Source organism: Ascaphus truei, chromosome 13 (assembly GCF_040206685.1).
Source record: "Ascaphus truei isolate aAscTru1 chromosome 13, aAscTru1.hap1, whole genome shotgun sequence".
Classification (NCBI taxonomy): domain Eukaryota; kingdom Metazoa; phylum Chordata; class Amphibia; order Anura; family Ascaphidae; genus Ascaphus; species Ascaphus truei.
In genome coordinates, this window is record NC_134495.1 from 4159759 (window position 1) to 4179986 (window position 20228).

Sequence of the window (20228 nt, forward strand, 5' to 3'; positions counted from 1 at the left end):
GCAATTTATGAATGGAGACATCTGTTCATGTGTTTTCTACTGATCTGTGCGAACGGCTGCTTATTTAAGCACTGTAACTGTAACTGTATGCATATCTCACGGTCTCTATACACATAGAAAGACCTTTTGATTAGAGATGCTCTATGTAACAGTCACTTCTCTGTATAGTTCTTATGAAGACAAGTCAATAACTCATTGGATGGTGCAGTGGAGTAAAGTACCTTAGAAGCCCCCTCCCCGGCCATCAGCCAACCGTCCACAGAGTCTATAAGTATAGCAGACACTGGTTCACAAGGGGCCAGAAGATCTTCCTTGATTAACAAAATGATACTCTCCTGCAATCAAGCGGAGTGCCGCTCTTTACTGTAATACCACTGCATGCAACCAGTGATTAGAACTCTGGCTCTAAGCAAGAATAAAACAGATTTAGATTTTTTTTAAAAATCAAACAAAGACTGCTTGGAGAATTTAACTGAATAAAGTTCTGTGGGGAGCGCTTAAGCCATACACAAATTCATACAAATACGGATTGTTTTTTTAAATGAATTCATTATTTGTATTGAAAATGCTGTAGTGCTGGTGTTCAAGGGGGGCTTAACTCCAGCCCCCACCCCCAACAGGTCAGGTTTTCAGACTATCCCAGCTTCTGAACAGGGGTCTCAGTCAAAGACTGAGCCTCTGATTCAGCCACCTGTACTGAAGCAGAGACTGATTGAGCCACCTGTGCTGAAGCTAGGATATCCTGAACACCTGACCTGTTGGGGAGGTGGGGAGTGCTTGGGGACGGGAGTTGAGTGTCCCTGCCATTGTGCTTCAAGGCTAAGTATCTAACTGTTTATGTTAATTGTATGCGCGGTCTGTCTGTTATTTCGGACACAAATCACATTGCTAAAGCGAGACAAAGGAATGGCAGCAAAGCCTCGCTACAGCTTAGCATCCTTCTGTGGATCTGGGCCCAGGCGTAGTAATAATAAGACCCAAAATAAGTAAAGTAATGATATATTAATTCATCACCAAAAAGATCAGAAAAAAGACAAACAGAATATACATTCAAAATAAAAGTAAAGATAAGTTGTAAAAGGACCAAGCCCCGGTCAGAAATCCCCAACGTTTCAGGATAATCCCTTTGTCAGAGGAGATCTCAGGAATAACAGAATGGTTTAGCCCAAATTTTGGGGATATCACTCAAGGTGTACAGGTTTTTATATTTTTGGGTTGGATTGTTGCTTTAGACTTATGTTTGGTATGCAGTCTCTTATGTAGAGGTGATTACCCTGTTTACCATGTGCTTATTAAATCAAGTCTTGCACTAACCTCTCCGCCTTAAGGATCAGCATCATATTAAGATTAGCAACTTTCTTCCTTTTTTGTTATACTGGGGAACACTAACGTGAAGGAAATTTCTTGCAATGCGTCAAGGTTGCAATATTGGCAGCTTAATACCTAGCCCCATTCTGTTCAAACGAAGGAAATATGCATTGGCTGTGTATATCGGCCACAACACCAGTTTTGACTCTATACTTAAAATAATTTGGGGATATAGGATGGCTGTGCAGAAGGGATTGCCACGTTCTTGTATGTCTTGTGAGCAGTGATGTCACCACAGGGAGATAGAAGGGTACATGTAGCTCCACCCAATGTTCTAGAAGCAGGTTCCTCAGAGTTCTGGCAGAGCGCCTCACTGCGAGTCCTGTAAATATGTTTAAGTGTATAGTTATGTATATTAAGAGTGTCCTATCCCTGTTTATTATTTTCAGTTAGGGAACTTGCCCTACATAGTTAGCGCCTGTAGTAATGGCCCAGGATTGTTCTCATGCTGGAAGATGAGTGCTCAGAGTAGTAAGTCCGGAGCATGATCGGATCGGCCCCATCAGAAGGTCCTTAATAAACTCCCTATCCAATACACATGGACGAAGTATGCAGTACACAGTAACAGGATACCATTCCCAGAAAGCAGAGTGTATTCCCAGCGGGGGCGCTCTTGAGATGGGGCATTATTAACGCTGATTGCTAATCTAACCAATACTAAGAGAAACAAGCATAAGTACCTCCCCAGCGTGGGAGTGAGAGCTGCCAGGGGAAGAAGCACAGAGCAACATTATAATTTGTTACCTGTATACAGTATATGTCTAATGTGAAGTCTGTCCTTGTATGGCGAGCCTTATAAACAGATGTGAATAAAGCTCCTTTTTGTACTATAAAAGTTTCTGGAGCCCATTCTTATTCTATCTGCATATGTACATCCAGCCCGCACTGACCCAGCACCCTGACCAAGTCTGAGACGGAGCCCAGCCTGCACCCTGACCAGGTCTGAGAGACGGAGCCCAGCTTGCACCTACCCAGCACCCTGACCAGGTCTGAGACTGAGCGCAGCCTGCACTGACCCAGCACCCTGACCAGGTCTGAGAGACTGAGCCCAGCCTGCACCGACCCAGCACCCTGACCAGGTATGGGAGACTGAGCCCAGTCTGACTGACCCAGCACCCTGACCAGGTCTGAGAGACGGAGCCCACCTGCACCGACCCAGCATCCTGACCAGGTATGGGAGACTGAGCCCAGCCTGCACCCACCCAGCACCCTGACCAGGTCTGAGAGGCTGAGCCCAGCCTGCCTGAATCCCAGCACACTGACTAGGTATTAGAGACGTTGCCTAGCCTGCACCCACCCAGCACCCTGAATGAGAGACTGAGCCCAGCCTGCACCGACCCAGCACCCTGACCAGGTACAGTATGAGAGCCTGAGCACTGCCACATGTATACAGTATATATTCAACTAATGTAAACTCCTTTAGATCTGGGCAACGTGGTTTACATATGGATGATAACGTTTTTGCGATATAAGTAATTAGATCCAATTCTTATATGAAAGAACGATTTAAAAATAAATAAAAACATATACCTAAATGTACAGTATGTTTAACCTTCATTTGATTTTGCGACTTCAGCAACACATATGTTTACATTTCCCAGTGACCGCGGCCAGCTGGGGATCTAAGCTTCCAGAAAGGCCCCAGAAATGTAAATACCAGAACGGTTCCTCTGTGGCAAAAGGGTTGCGGGACCATCGCAGAACGCTTTCTCTTGGGCGGACGAGCAAGCATATCTACCTGTACTTATTAATGGTAACAATACTAATACTGTCATTATTGTTTGCAAAATAGTCATCACGTGGCACCTAGAACAGCATTTAACAGACCGTGAAACTTTAGCAATGACTTCGGGAAGAATATTATTTACCAATGCTGGTGGCTATATGAAGATCAGATGTTTGACTGTTTTGCTGTCGTAGTGGAAGCAAATTACTATGTACAGTACTAATATAACCCAAACTTATGGGAATTGTAATGAAACGTCCTAAAAGTGGCCTCCCCTTTGCACTGTGCACTATTGCAACAATTCGGCTCCTGAGTGATGATAACTGGAAGGAGATAAGACGTGGACAATAGCCTCCAATAGTGTAGAACGTTTTAAGAAAAGAAAATGAATACAGACAATGATACACTCACATTAAGGCAAGCCCTATATCCGGGCAGTACAGGCATGGAAAGTACTCAGTCCGAGCAAGTTATACTGCCATGGACGGCGCCAGGACTAGGGCGATGGGTGCTTGAAAGTTAATAGCTTTCAATTACTGGAGTTTTATATTATTGGTCCTTTTTATTCATGTGTTCATTTATTATTTCCTATTTTTTTTTTTTTATGAATTATGAATACATATAAGTACTCAGAATCCATTTTTTATATCACTTTTACTAGGTACAAAATAGGAATAAACTTTGGTGGAAAATGCCGGAAAGAAGGGAGCAAAAAATGATGCAGTATTACATTTAATAATAAAAATACCATGACAAATAATTACAGCGTTGGACGGCCCAATGAGAATAACCGTAGAATTGGAGGCGGGGAGCCCATCAAATCGTTCCGTTTCTCCATTGGTATCTCCACCTAAAATATATATATATATATATATATTTAATTTGCGCTGGAGGGCTTGGTGATTTCCAGTTTTGTGCCATGGATCATTTAACCACCCCAACTATATGGGAAACCGTTTACATCCTTTATCAATCTCATGAAGGGGAGTTACCTACAATTGTAACCCAGGCACCTACGGGGGATAGTGACATTTCAGTGATTCATCTAAAGGTTGAGTCCCAAATAGGTGTTAACTTGGAGCACGACAAGTCGTTACGCGAGTGGGCGCCAGCTCGATGACGCGCTCGTTGGAGGCAAGGTGGAAAAATGTAACTTTCTCAGATGTAAGATATCATAGATACATAACTTTATAAGAAATTAATTTTATTATAGTGCATACGAAAGACTGGTCATCCTCATAGACATCAGACCAGTCCACAAACTCTCACTCTCTCTGACATGGCAACATTATCTGTGATAACTGTGCGGTGATAAAAAGCCCTCTGCACCAGGGGGGCTGCTCATCTTGAGTCCTCAAGACCCACCAACAGGTTGGATATCCCTGCTTCAGCACAGGTGGCTCAATCAGTCCCAGCTTCAGCACAGGTAGCTTCATCAGTGGCGCAGTCGAAGAGAAGACAGAGCAGATCAGGTTTCCCATAGCTAGGAGGGCCATGGTCTTGTAAAAAAAAGTATATGTAAAAGAAAATAAGCAGCACAGATTGCGGATGCAATGCTCCCCTATATAGCACGTATACAGACTGCGGATGCAATGCTCCCCTATATAGCACGTATACAGACTGTGGATGCAATGCTCCCCTATATATCACGTATACAGACTGCGGATGCAATGCTCCCCTATATATCACGTGTACAGACTGCGGATGCAATGCTCCCCTATATAGCACGTGTACAGACTGCGGATGCAATGCTCCCCTATATATCACGTGTACAGACTGCGGATGCAATGCTCCCCTATATAGCACGTGTACAGACTGCGGATGCAATGCTCCCCTATATAGCACATATACAGACTGCGGATGCAATGCTCCCCTATATAGCACGTATACAGACTGCGGATGCAATGCTCCCCTATATATCACGTATACAGACTGCGGATGCAATGCTCCCCTATATATCACGTATACAGACTGCGGATGCAATGCTCCCCTATATATCATGTATACAGACTGCGGATGCAATGCTCCCCTATATAGCACGTATACAGACTGTGGATGCAATGCTCCCCTATATATCACGTATACAGACTGCGGATGCAATGCTCCCCTATATATCACGTGTACAGACTGCGGATGCAATGCTCCCCTATATAGCACGTGTACAGACTGCGGATGCAATGCTCCCCTATATATCACGTGTACAGACTGCGGATGCAATGCTCCCCTATATAGCACGTGTACAGACTGCGGATGCAATGCTCCCCTATATATCACGTATACAGACTGCGGATGCAATGCTCCCCTATATATCACGTATACAGACTGCGGATGCAATGCTCCCCTATATATCATGTATACAGACTGCGGATGCAATGCTCCCCTATATAGCACGTATACAGACTGTGGATGCAATGCTCCCCTATATATCACGTATACAGACTGCGGATGCAATGCTCCCCTATATATCACGTGTACAGACTGCGGATGCAATGCTCCCCTATATAGCACGTGTACAGACTGCGGATGCAATGCTCCCCTATATATCACGTGTACAGACTGCGGATGCAATGCTCCCCTATATAGCACGTGTACAGACTGCGGATGCAATGCTCCCCTATATAGCACATATACAGACTGCGGATGCAATGCTCCCCTATATACCACGTATACAGACTGCGGATGCAATGCTCCCCTATATATCACGTATACAGACTGCGGATGCAATGCTCCCCTATATATCACGTATACAGACTGCGGATGCAATGCTCCCCTATATATCACGTATACAGACTGCGGATGCAATGCTCCCCTATATAGCACGTATACAGACTGCGGATGCAATGCTCCCCTATATAGCACGTATACAGACTGCGGATGCAATGCTCCCCTATATATCACGTATACAGACTGCGGATGCAATGCTCCCCTATATATCACGGCTACAGACTGCGGATGCAATGCTCCCCTATATATATCACGTGTACAGACTGCGGATGCAATGCTCCCCTATATATCACGTATACAGACTGCGGATGCAATGCTCGCCTATATATCACGTATACAGACTGCGGATGCAATGCTCCTCTATATATCACGTATACAGACTGCGGATGCGATGCTCCCCTATATATCACGTATACAGACTGCAGATGCGATGCTCCCCTACATATCACGTATACAGACTGCGATGCGATGCTCCCCTATATATCACGTTTCCATACCTCTGTTTTCCAATGCAACTATAAATATATGTTAGTAAAAATGGTGACGTCAAGTACAATTTAAGGGCTGGGCACAATAAAAAGTATTCTCTGAAATAGCTGTTTGACACGAGTTATGGCATAAAGTGAATGGAATATTATACTACATCATGGCAAATTTAATACAATCATTTCAATATGGACATATACATAACAGAAACTGTACATTGTGTACTCGTTCATCTCTCCCTTTAACGCATAATCTCTGATAGCTGATATCAAAAATGTATTTACCATTATTATTGGCTTCCTTAAATAAACGTAATCATACTTAAAGCAAAGATTTGGCTGATTTTGTTTAATTAGAAATGAACAAATGACTGTAGTTTACTTCTGGGTCTCTGAATGGGGAAGTGTTATTTCACTCTGTCCTTATTAGCGAACGAATGGGAGGGTTTGCCCGTGCGTACTCTTGTTGAGAAAACATCAGAAAATCTCATACCATGTCTCAGTTCATATTTTCAAATGAACGTTTAAAAATGGTTTAAATATACTTACAGGTGTCAGACTTTAGTGAAAAGGCCGCAATCAGTTTAAGTACAGGAACAGGTTAAGCTGGGCACATACAGTGCATTTATTTACTTTATTAAACCACATGAAGACGTGTTATATTCATGTACCCAGCTTCCGCTGTTATTGTAGCTGCGTTCTGGGCGTTCGCCGTCTTGCTGGGGGGCTTTTTGCATTTTCCTTTTCTGTTTGCTCAGTCATATTCTTGTTACAGTATTTGGTATCGATCCGTTTAACTCATTAAACATGTCACTGCTATTAGTGCCCTTTAATCCATCCCTGATAAATATGAAAACAAAGAGTAAAAATAAACGAATACATTAACCTATTGTTTAAATTAAAAGATAACAAAATGAAACCCACGCAAAACTTTAAATGACATTAACTTTACTAAATGTTGTGAAATGGGTTTAAAAGAAGCACGGGTTTGATTTGGTAATTTCTTACTATGGCACCCAGCAGCACGGTGTAACAGAAACCAGTATGACTCCACTTTACTACACGTAAAATGTTAACAAAAAATGACCTACAGATGTATGCAGCACTGAAGTCTCGGGCACCGGGGAAAACTGCGGGAACAGTTGCCCCAGCGCCGGGGGATTGACGCTGTGGGGGTCCAATTTGGAAGAATGCTCCCCCACCCCCCTCTGCGATGCTGCAGCCGGCACCGTCTTCGGAGACGCGGGGTCTTGCTACATCTATAACTGTACTATTGTGTGTTTGCAAACTCCTGTTACACTTCTCTGCAGACATGTAGGCACTGGTGAATGTTGACAGATTTTGCCTCAAAGCGTACTACTTACTCAAAACAAAATGTTTGTGAAAAATAAAGAAATGGGTCTTTCTTACTTTGCTGTTAAATATGCTAGAATCACTGCTGTTGAAAGAGCCGAAATACGGACTGAGAGGGCAGAGTCGTTACCGTTTCCGTCTCGCGTTCTACCCATTTGTGAAATGCCGTGCTTTGTTAAGGTTTTGTTCTGGGCAAACTGCTTTGCAAAAATCATGCAGTGATTTCTGCATAGACAACAAAAGCCTGTCATACATCCATAGCCTATCCGTACCATGTGTTGCCAGATCTTTTAAGCATTGATCGGTGATCGTTGTTTCATGCACATAATTCATTAACAGTTAGTAGCAGCAGAAAAGTCCTAAAACCACCCACTGGGTGGAAGTAGCTATCAACTGGGAAATTGAGCCCCAGAGACATTGTCAACTGACCAGTGTCATCATCTTGGATAATAGTCTTCTGGAACACCCGTGAGGTTTCTGAGCTTCAAAGCAGTGTCTACTGTCCTAATGTAGTTGTTGATACTATTCCTCATTTCCAGTGTGTACGGATCATACTCCAGTTTCCTCAGACCAGAGCGCTTGAAGTTCCCATCCTTTTGGCCTTCAACACACAGCAGTCTGTCTTCTAAGACAGGGAGACTCAGTAGGTTTATCATTCTCTTCAGATGAATAAACAGGTCTTGTTTGAGGTCTTCAAAATGTACAACCAGCACATTTCTACCATACTTGAGCCAGTCCAGTGTATGCGTTGCCCACCACGGGGCATAGTTGTTTACAAATTCAGGCCACTCTGAAAGCAACAAAGAAAAAGCCATGTTAGCACAAAAAGGTTTTCCATATATGCTTTAAAGCCGATTTCCCCAGGGCTTTCCCCCATTTTGGTTTCATAAACTCTTCTCCAGCACCAAAGCATATTCAATAGGTGTCAATAAATCTCTCCTGTGTTTCTCTACAACAGGAGTACTTCAGTATTAGGCGATAACTTTATGTTATTTGGACTAACAATTGCTATTTTAGGACAAGCTTTCGCGAGTTCTCCTCTCTTCCTGAGGTCAAGATCCTGATTCACAGAGATTCCAGGAGTTTAATGCAGATGTAGAATCTATGCTAACAATCTAAGGCAGATGATGTACAGTAGAGAGGGAACGGTAAATAAGCGGAATGACCTGAGTTGGTGCTAACTCCATCCCCAGTCTGACGTGTGGGTTTTGCTCTCTCAGCCAATCCCATATTTCAGCCTCTGGATGTAACTCGCAATCACTGTCTCGCCGCCCTTGAGGTGGCGTGAAAGAAAATGCGAGTTTTTAGACGCGGGTTGCATAACGGCGCTACGAGAATTGCAGTTGTCGTAAAAAAATGCAAGTTGGAGGCTTTTTTGATAGACCGATTAGATTGTCAGAGCCTTTGAGGCACAGATTGGACATGTGAAAAGGGCTTAAAGAATAGCAAAGTGCGCCAAACCCATCAGAAAGAAGAAGCGGGTGGACACACTTCGGAGCTACGAGAATAGGCTCCATATAGTCTTTTGTAAATCAGTATTTCCTGTCCCGATGAAGACAGTACAACGCTCAAAAGCTTGTCCTAAAATATAAAGTCCAAAAACCACCTAATACTGGTGCAGTTTAGTTTAAACCAACGGTGCCCAAACTGGGGGGTGCTCCCCCCAGGGGGGGCGCGAGATTGTCTGTGTGGGGCGCAGGTTTTACAGAGGCCCTGCGCGCTTCCCGAAGGCACTTAAATTAAGTGTCGGGGAAGCGGCGAAGGCCTCTGTAAACTGCACTTGCCTTGCTCCTGGAGACGCGTCGCCATGGCAACGCGTCATGTGACGTCTTGACGCCGGAGCCAAGGTAAGAGGGGGGGGGGGGCACGAAGAGAGGGGAAGAGCCAGCAGGGGGGTGCAGGGAAAAAAGATTGCGCTCCCCTGGTTTAAGCAGTAGAAGCAAACTGCATTCTACGTTAAGATACAATATGTCAGTTTAGACCCCCATTGGTACAGATGGGGGAGATTTTCGTACTACGTTCCAAAATTGGCGAATTGTGGACATTTCCAAACTCCCGTACACTCAAAATACAAAATGTTACCCCTAACTTTGTAATGGTTGTATGGAAACATGTCCATGACCGGGCAGTGCATAGGAAAACGAACTCAAAATTTGAAATAAAGTAGGGCTGGTACTCCAGTGTAAAATAAAAAGGATTTTATTAACACAATGTTTCGTGACTTGAACCTTTATCAAGACGAAGCGAATAACGCTGCTTAAATAGCAGTCTTCCATAACCTTAAGTGACATGAACGCCTCAGCTAATTTCAGTGGTACTAGCTTGTAAAGAATGTATCAGCATCAAGGAGTATCAAGCACAGAGCTCTCCGTAACTTGGGGAATATTTCGGTGACTAGTAATTATTGGAAGACTTTTGCAGAATGCTGCTAATATCGCAAATGTTACTGCACCTTTTTTGACTGTGCGAATGTCAAATAAAAAGGTACACAACCTTCCACTGCCGCACACATTTTTTAAAACGTTTGCACCGAGATTCATACATTAAAGGGACACCTCTCAAACAATTGGCATACTGGCGCCTTTCCACATCTTGTGTAGCATAAACCTTGAGAGAAGGACTGAAAACCACTGAAAGTAAGTCCCCAAATAGCATGCACCCTAAAACCCGCACGATAATGATAGAGTGAGGCTGCACTGATGCATCATTATCGTGTGGGTTTTAGGGAGCATGCTATTTGGGGACTTACTGACACTCTGCCTCCATCTCCATGCACTGCTTTTCAGTCCCTCTCTCTTCCCCCAGTGCACCTACCACACACCTCCACTATTTAGGGGTATCATCCCCTGGTTTTGGTAGCATAAATCTGGACACAATGGTAAATCTTGGTTAACAGCTGTAGAAAAGCTCCCTAAAGAGCCCTAATCGTATAAATATTAAGCGATACCCCTCACCTTCTTTTCTTTGCCTATTGCTGATACATATCATTTTATTTTGTAGTCTGTTCCGGGAGAGCAAAGTATATCGAGGAAGACAAAGGGTACACGTCAGCTACAATAAATGCAACTATTTTAACACTAAACTAAAATCTACTTAGCATAGTGTTTTTTTCTTGGTGTGTGTCAGTGCTTAGAGGACATGAGCTGCAGACCGGGGAATCGGCTGCCCGCGCCGCCAGCCTCGCGGGCGCGCGTGCAGCAGAGGCACTGGGGCCTCAGCCTTAGAGGACATGAGCTGCAGACAGTCCGCGTCACCGTCTATCATTATTTCAAAGCCTGATGAATGTTTCTGTTCTCTTTGCAGAAGAAGCTTTAGCCAAATGGCAGTTCGTAGTATGCTCAATTATAAGGGGGCACATCAGCACACAGAGGTCCTTATTCAATACATGGTGAGAAGCCACTTCCCCGAGTTGGAAAAGATTATAGGCTCAATCAATTATATGTAGTACAACTCTTTTCCAGCATTGGGAAGCAGCTTTGCAACACATTGAGTTGAGGCCGAAGATTACATTTTTTAAGATGAAGAGGAAATCAGCACTTCCTGTAGCTTATAGAAAATGTGTACATCAAACTTCCATCCACACATGGTAAGCCCCTAAAGATCAGATTCCATCTGCCCAGTTTATTTGTTACATGTTTTGATAGATGGGGGTCCTTTAATTCTCAAGGAAGATAATAACACACGAGCCTTCGCTTGTAAGTATTACCAGTTGCTTAGATGAAACGGCGTCTGAGGTTTATTCCATAAAGTGTCATGGCGCAGATACAGCGTTGCAGGAGGGAGGGTCGCATGGAAGTCCATAGGACCTCCCGAGCGGTCGCACCAAAGAAGTACAAGAATTAAACAAAACATCCAGAGCACAAATGAAAAGTTGCGTCAGTCAACAGTTTACAAATAGTCTCAGAAAAGAATAGGTAAAGGTCGCAGAAACTTTCCAAAGCATTTGACTACTCGGGAGACATTAGAAAAAAAATACTTTTTGGATTACATCACCTATATTCAACCTATTATATTTGCCACTGACCCGTTCAATTTGGCCCTCGGACACAGTGTACCCATAAGAAATGTGAGACAATGAACCAGTGGAGGGGATAATTGTCAGTGTGCAATAAAGCCAGTCACCCATTTGTGTCACCCTTGGCAACTGGGAAGGAGGCGATGGCTTCATACAAATGTGTTTGGCTTTCAGCGGCTGTTAATCTCTGTCTGTTCTACTTGGTGCAGGTATTCATCAATCAATATACAGTATGTTCTTTCCTTTCAAAAGCTCATATACATAATTCCTCTGCTTTCTTTAGTACCTTGTTAAAAGAATCCATTTCCCTCAAGGGCACATATGGTAGGTGTTTCAGCTTCCCCAACCAGTAAACCATTGCCAGTACTGACACACAGCAATATGCAACTATATTTCTCTACGACACAACCCTGAATTGGAATGTTAATTCGAAAGATCACATATGTTTTATGCAAATGGAAAACCTCAATGTGATTTGGTGTTGGCTGTGCATTTTCAGCAGGATCACGCGTGTCTAACTATCACAGTAGTTACACCACTAAGGAGGTAATTCTATACTACAGTACAGTATATCTGTATTAAAGTCCTGGATTTTCATCCTTATTCAGCAGCACTGCTTAGTAAACATGACACAGTATTTTCAACAGGATTCCCTTAAGGAGAGAGATATAGAAAGAGAGTGATACACAGGCATTTATACCACACGCGGCGAGAACCCGGGGATACAAATGTTGCAAACATGAGTCTCCGGGCCGCCAGAGTTGCCACCTATTGAAGGCTAACCCGACTTTTTGCAATTAAGTTAATTATTGTGAATGTATTTATTTACCTTCTCCGGTGGCGGCATCTCCTGCAAGGTCCCGTCAACATGGCTCAGCGACGTCAAAAGGCGCTGCCTTGCCATGATGTGACATCACAGTGTCAAGTTGCCATGACAACGGGACACCTTATGGTGCCACGTGACGTCGCGTTGTCATGGCAAAGTGACGCCATTCGATGTCGCAGAGCCATGTTGACCTGACCCTGCAGGGGGAGATGCCGCCGGATGATGCCGCTGCCGCCACTGGTAAGAGCCAAGGCCCCGCCCGGAGATTTTGCAGGTTAACCCGTAGCCCGGAGTTACGTGGCCGAAACCCGTAGTCTCTGGGTCAAACCCCGGAGTGGTGGTAACACTGGGTGCCGCTGCCATGTGCGTGACCCCGGCATCAGAATATTAACGCTGCGGAGGTCCCATTCGGACACATGATCCCCCCCCCTTGCGCGATCGCAGCAGACCCCGCCCCCAGCGCCGCTGACTTTTGCTTGTTCGCTGTCCCCAGTACCAGGGATAGGAAGTTACATCTGTTCCCTGGTACATCAGCTAATGTAAACATGCAAGTGACCCAACTTCTCCCTTTTTTTGGACATGTACGCACCTCGTTAAACACAATATATCCTGCATTAACTCAGAATATCACCGTTTCCATAGGCTCAATGGCATTGCTAGTGAAGAGAATCACAACATATCCTACCAGAGGGAAAGATGACGTCTGGTACATATGTAGCACCACTTAGTAAATATGGACCTGTGCCTAATCCTCAAAGCCTTTCCTTGTGTTCTCCTACATCATCTTGCAGGGTGGCTGTTAATAGTTGCTATTTAAGGCAGGGATGCGCAACTCCAGTCCTCAAGCCCCCCAAACAGGTCAGGTTTTCAGGATCTCCCTGCTTCAGCACAGGTGGCTCAATCAGTCCCTGCAGCAGCAAAGGTTGATCAATTAGTCCCTGCTTCAGCACAGGTGGCTTAATCAGAGGCTCAGTCAAAGAGCCTCTGATTGAGCCACCTGTGCTGAAGCTCAGACATCCTGAAAACCAGACCTGTTGTTGGAGTTGAGCCCCCCTGATTTAAGGAGTACGTGTTGCTGGCTTCTGTAGTGACTTTGCAGACCTTTTAATGCTGAAGTTCTCTGAATAATTTGATAAGCGACAGTATTTTTAACACCTTAATCGTCCACTTACCACATTTTAGTTGTGCCATCTACAAATTCCCACAGTTTAACTTACATCCGTGGACCGCAGGATCAAGTTCCCGCGTGGCAAACTTCTCGAAACAACCACGTGCCAGCGTTAGCGACAGATGCGGGAATGTTTTGCACGCATTGGCTTAACGGTGAAAGTAAATGGCCGCGCCATGTCCGAGGATTCGGATCTCTTAAAATCCGATCGAATTTAAAAAAAAAAAAATAATAATAAAATAAAAGTCTCCGGGCTTTTTTTTTAAATGTGAAAAAAGCCAATTCGAAACAATTTTCCAAAACTTAAATCAAAAAGTTTTGCAGGTTTTAAAAACTTTTTGGAAACTTCCGTAAAAACAGCGGCGAGTCGAATCTCAGCGGATCACACAATCTTAGTTTAGCGACACATTGTTTCCACTTATTGGCACCTACTTATACGTACAAAGCACCGCACACTGAATTGCTGCACGTCAAACGCAATTGTGCTCCCACATATTAAGCTCAAATCAGCTGCTGCCATGTACGTAGGACTCCCACACGCTCAACAACTTATGGGGTCCTTCTCCCCCGCCCCCCACTCTACAACTTGTAGAACCTGTCCACACCATCCCCCAGCTAAACAACCTATCAGCACCCCCCCCCCTCACCCCCAGGTCAGGACTGTAGTGCTGGGTGAGCTGTTGGCAGCCCTGCAGTGGGGTGTTTAATTGGGTAAATGTAAGGTAGCTGTTTTCAAAACCCTTCCATTCAGTTGAAGTCTGTGACATAAATGTAATGTTCCAATACACAATGAACCTGCTTTTGTATTGCCTCATACCAGTGTTTCCCAACTCCAGTCCTCAGGGAACCCCAACAGGTCTTAATGATATCCCTGCTCCAGCACAGGTGGCTCAGTCAAAATGACTGAGCCGCTGATTGACCCACCTGTGCTGGAGCAGGGATATCCTTAAGACCTGTTGGGGTTCCCTGAGGACTGGAGTTGGGAAACACTGCCTTATACTGTACATCATCTCAACGTCTTCCTCTCTGTAAAAATGAATTCATATTATTGTCTTCGCAAGGAGGGGGTAGAATAATAAGCACCTAGCTTGGAATTAGTAAATGCTTTTTATGGGGATTTTAGACAAATTAGATATTTTAGCGTAGAGCTCATAACTCAGCCGCTTCCCACACACAAGCCTCCGAAGTGTCTGCTCACTTCAAAATGTAATGGAACATTATGATGGATTCATTTAATATCAGAAGATTGTGTCTAGTTTACGCCTTCTACGTGGCAATACATAAAAAAACAGCCCACCCCCCCGAAAAAAAAACTTTCTGGGATGTATAACAGCGAAACGGTTAAGTATACCCATGGCTTATTTGCTAATTGCTCCCCACATTAAAATCACTATAATGGAATATGAATAACACGCTGTGTTCTGTTGAAGCAATGACATCCATGCATCCAATTGTCCTCTTTAAAGGACCGATGCCTGATTAATAGGTTGAATCCATTTAATTCCCCAAAGAATCATTAAACACGGTATCTGTTTCATTAAACAGATACAGGACAATTCACCTTCTGTAATCATACCACATAAAACTTTGCTTTGGAATCACTCCAGGCATATCATAAAATTAATGTCATGGAACAAAAATACTGATTTTAAACAGCCTTCAGCAGAGGGATTAGTGAGAAGTACAATTACAACACAAGAAGACGGTTACTGAACACTGGAAGGACGGACATCTTGCGCATGCGCAGGGACAACGTCTGCTCCTTATACCGTATGTTTCACATTTGTAATCAGCAGGCTAATGAAAGTGGCAGTTTGCTCGCTCAGCAAAGAATGTATCACTGATTGACACTGGCACATTGGCTATTGAAAAGTAGCATAGCATCAAGTACTTTTGTTTAATTTTGATTGTTTCTGGTCCAAACCTAAGAAATTCATTGAACAAGCGTCTTACATTAGACAGAGGTTGTTCACCGTCACAACTGGTGGAGAGTTATGACATCAGTTTACATAATGTTATCACATCTCATTATAATAGGTACATCTGATAACTTATCGTACTAAACATTCAACGCCCAAGATGATGAACGTGGAGCAAGAGAGATAAAAATTACTTCGATACATTGACACCAGCTGAGATGTGAGGTATAGAATCCGGATCCCACGGTGACTGCCATTCAAGTCCATGGCCGTTACCGAGGGATAGGGGAATGATACCCCTGCATTTCGGCTGGATGAAACCCCACCTTAGAGAAGCATGTAATGATGTACCAGGTACCCGGAAATTACCCGGACCCAGCAGCAGGGGGGTAATTTCAGAGCAGCTGAAGACATGAAGACATAACTGCAGCTGGCGGCAGAGGGTGATGACGACAGCTGCGGAGGGTGACGAAGACCGCAGCGACATCGTAGGAGCAGCAGCAGTCCTGGTGGCGGTGGCAGCAGCAGACGTCCTTGTTGAGCAGGTGGGAGCAATGGAACACAGCACAGGTAATGCCGGGGAATCATGTGACCGGAGCAGGAGAGTTCCTATTCCACAGTCGGGGAGAAGCCGGCTGTCCAATAGGAACGCACCTGCTCCAGTCACATGGTTCCCCGGCTCCCATCGCCATCAGCTCTGCTGTGTTCCACTGCTCTCAGCGGCTCAACAGGATGTCTGCTGCTGCTCCCACGATGTCGCTGCGGTCTTCATCACCCTCTGCAACCCCCACAGCAGTCTTCCTCACCCTCCGTCGCTGCCTGCAGGTAAGTCTATGCTACACGGCCGTGTACCTGGTACCCGGCAAAATAAATTATAAATAATAATAAGTTTGGTCTTGTATAGCGCTGCTAGTTGTACGTAGCGCTTTACAGAGACATTTTGCCGAAACAGTCCCTGCCCCGTAGAGCTTACAATCTATGTTTTTGGTGCCTGAGGCACAGGAAGATAAAGGGACTTGCCCAAAGTCATAAGGAGCCGACACCGGGAATTGAACCAGGTTCCCCTGCTTCAAACCTTCTCCCAGAGTGTCTCATTTTTCCCGGGTACCCGGTACCCATTACCCGGTATAATTTAGGATTTGGTACAACACTAGAAGCATGCATCTTGCAGCTTAATTCACAGGCGATCAGTCTATTGTGTTGTTCTCGACTCTAGGGCCGATTCTATATATGCCGAATTGGCCGATCAAGCTATTTTTTTAACCGACATTTACTATTAAAGTTAATGGGGAACATCAGCCGAAAAAAGACCCAAATCCACTGCGTTGGCACATATAGGAGCACGTATAGGAGCACTTATAGGAGCAGTCCCATAGTAACTAGCATGGCCTGTCAATCATTTCATATTTTTTCCTGCAAAATCTGCTATCCTGTATGGCTCAGTTTGGTATTTGATTTTTTCGCTTACGAGTCAGCTCTTCGCTTCACATGAGACCGTTATGTTGAACATACAGATATAGCAAGATTGACTGTTTTCGGCACAGAGGCAGGATTGTGACTACCTCTGTGCAGGACGCATGGACCCCTCTCCCCCGCAGCCCGACCGCGACAGACACAGTCTCCGGAGACGCGGATTTTTGCTATTTTGGCTGCGACTCCGGAGACGGTGAGTCTCGCTATATCTCTGTGTCTCTCGCTGTTATTGTATCACCGTAAAGTAGATCTGGTTTTCCTGTGTATCAGCTTCTGATTTTTGCAGGGTCAATAGCAAGCGTTAGGCGCAAGATAAATGGTGCTCATAGGAAAATGGTGGTTATCAAGTTCTAAATCTCTGCAACATTCTTCATTCTGTCCGTGGGGGGAAAAAAGTCTTAGGTTTCAATCGGCACAAACTGATCTGTATCCAATTAATGAATCTTGAAGAAGTTACTTCGATTTGATGCACAGATGAGGAAATGTTTGACACACTGCAAGGTTCACATACTGCGGCCTATACACAGAACTAAGATTTCATTTGACATTGTTTTGTGCATCAATGTTTCAGCGCTAAAGTATATATGAAGACTTTATACGTATGATGCATAATTTGTTGTTTGAAATTATTATGCGTCGCTGTTTGCTGAATACTCGATTGATACCATTTAAATGACTACAAAATTCTGTATATTTGTATTTATTTATAACAAGTATTAGTAAATATAAATTATTAGTGTAATATTATTTATACTAATATAATATAAATAAGCGCACAAAATTACTGTGGAAAATTTGACCACAGAATCTATACAATTGTAAATTCAATGTTCTAAAACGGGTGCGCAAACTTCCTGCGCTGTGCCCCCCGCCTGCTCTCGCAGTGCCGTGCCCCCATAACCTTTAATCTGGCGTCAAATTACGCAGCGGATCATGTGACATCACGTCACATGACCCCATGGCGTCATTTGATGCCGCGTTGCCATGGCGACGCATCGTCCGAAGCCAGCTGAATTCAGGTGAGTTACAGCGGCCTCGCGCTGAAGAGTGTGGGGCCTCTGTAACCGCTTAGCCCCCCAAAAAATCTTGTGCCCCCCAGTTTGCGCACCCCCGTTCTATAATATTGTCAAAAACACATACTGTATGCATATTGGAGTAATCAATATCCCCATGTAAAGGAAACCTCCTCCAATGAATCCACAATACAATAAAACATAGAATCAACTCGCACGCCCGGTGCAAACATCTATACAAAACCCAAACTGGATCAGCACTCTAAAATAATAATAATAATGAAGGACCTTCGCTAGGCTTTTGTCTCACCAAGTTTCTTCCTTAATGTATCAAAAAAGCAGAAATACAGAAAACATTAGCACACACAGGGAAATGTCCGTGGATACACTGTTATATGTGCACAAGAGAGCAACGTTTCAAGGCCAAAAGCAAAACACAAGTCCTGCATTATTATTTGTGAGCGCTGATCTAGTTTGGTGTTTCCACAATACAATAAGAAACTATGCAAGGGAAAAATCTCTATCATAGGTACAGGCATACCCCGCATTAACGTAAGCAATGGGACCGGAGCATGTATGTAAAGCGAAAATGTACTTAAAGTGAAGCACTACCTTTTTCCTACTTATCGATGCATGAACTGTACTGCAATCGTCATATACGTGCAGAACTGATGTAAATAATGCATTTGTAACAGGCTCTATAGTCTCCCCGCTTGCGCACAGCTTCGGTACAGGTAGTGAGCCGGTATTGCTGTTCAGGACATGCTGACAGGCGCATGCGTGAGCTGCCGTTTTCTTATTGAGTGATATGTACTTACTCGCGAGTGTACTTAAAGTGAGTGTCCTTAAACCGGGGTATGCCTGTATATCCCACGAGAAGGGCACCAGTCTTGCAAAAAAATATCCAAATTGTATTTAAATGTTCATATATAAAAATATCAAGCATGCTAGAGGTAAATACACAATGCGACAGGATGCTTGTATACAAAAAATCACGTATTTATGTATAGGGTTGCTGGGTGGCTTCTCCAAAAATTCTAGACACGCACACACCTCTTCACTCCATGCTGTTTCCTCCTCTCTTTGGCCCCATCAGCAGGCTCCTGACACCGCCTCCTGATTGGCTGCTGCTGGGTAATGCAGCCAATCAGGGTGGAGGAAGCTGCAAAGCCAACCTGAACTTGGTGGACCGCTTCCACGCACTTTCGCCTTTTTTTGGGGTGGGGTACACAAAAACATATTTTTTTTAGTACATACCATTAACATCTGTATGCCGTGTGTGCTATTTAACACAAGATTTTACCAATCCTGAGCCAACAAAGCAGTTTGCGACGCTTAGTACAGAAGCCTCAGTACGAGTAAGCCACAGAGGACGTTCCTGTACAATCTGGTTCATTATAAGCGTGGTGTGACATTTCTTCATAGAATTGGGAAGGTTCTATACGCTGGCGCCCCTAATCGATTTGTACGGGCAGGATATGCACTGATACATTGGTTATCCCACAGATAAAATCGTTTCATTTTACCGGCTATCACAGCGCAACCATCTGTTTATTTAATGGTTTCCCTGCTTCTGGCAATAAAGGGGTTAACCAAGTTATACCAAAAGATATGGATGAAGAAGCCAATTCTTGGGTCAGAATGAGAGGCCGGTTGCGGTGTATAAAGTCTGGTTACAATTAAATGGAAAGTACGGCGAGCCTAACTGACTGATGGCTCATTTCATAGACTAGGAACATATAATATGGGCACGATGAGTCATTCTGGAGAAAAGGAGCCAGGATTAGGCTGGCGTGGAAATATAATTATCTTTTACTTTTACAGAGGTTCCTCGCGCTTGATTATCATTAAGCAACAGCTGAACGTGCCTAATAAAAGATAATATTGGGTATGACGTGCATTGGATTGTCCGATTACTAAAGACCGCCCGCAGAGACAGGGGGATACTGTGTCCATGGGAGACTATACCAAATGTAGAAAGAAGTGTGACACCTTTATTACAGTTGAATGCTATGTCTATTCTTCAAGCATTGTGTGCATCATCGCGTGCATGTTTTGAGCATCACATTTTCTCTAATGTGGCATTCCTGGTAACAAGACGAAGCGCTGTTCTTAGCGTGTAACGCGTTGAGGGGGAGATCGTGGTGTAGCCATGTGT

The 20228-nt window shown here is 44.1% G+C and overlaps 1 protein-coding gene across 1 annotated transcript in view; it reads right to left on the reverse strand.

Moving 5' to 3' along the window:
• Nucleotides 1-3810: 3810 nt before the first annotated feature.
• Nucleotides 3811-20228, reverse strand: part of WSCD2 (WSC domain containing 2) — a 237435-nt gene continuing 221017 nt past the window's right edge. Inside the window, exon 9 of the mRNA XM_075568128.1 lies at nucleotides 3811-8446. Within this exon, the coding sequence (XP_075424243.1) occupies nucleotides 8094-8446 (353 nt within the window). The 3' untranslated portion in view covers nucleotides 3811-8093. The remainder of the gene's footprint in view (nucleotides 8447-20228) is intronic.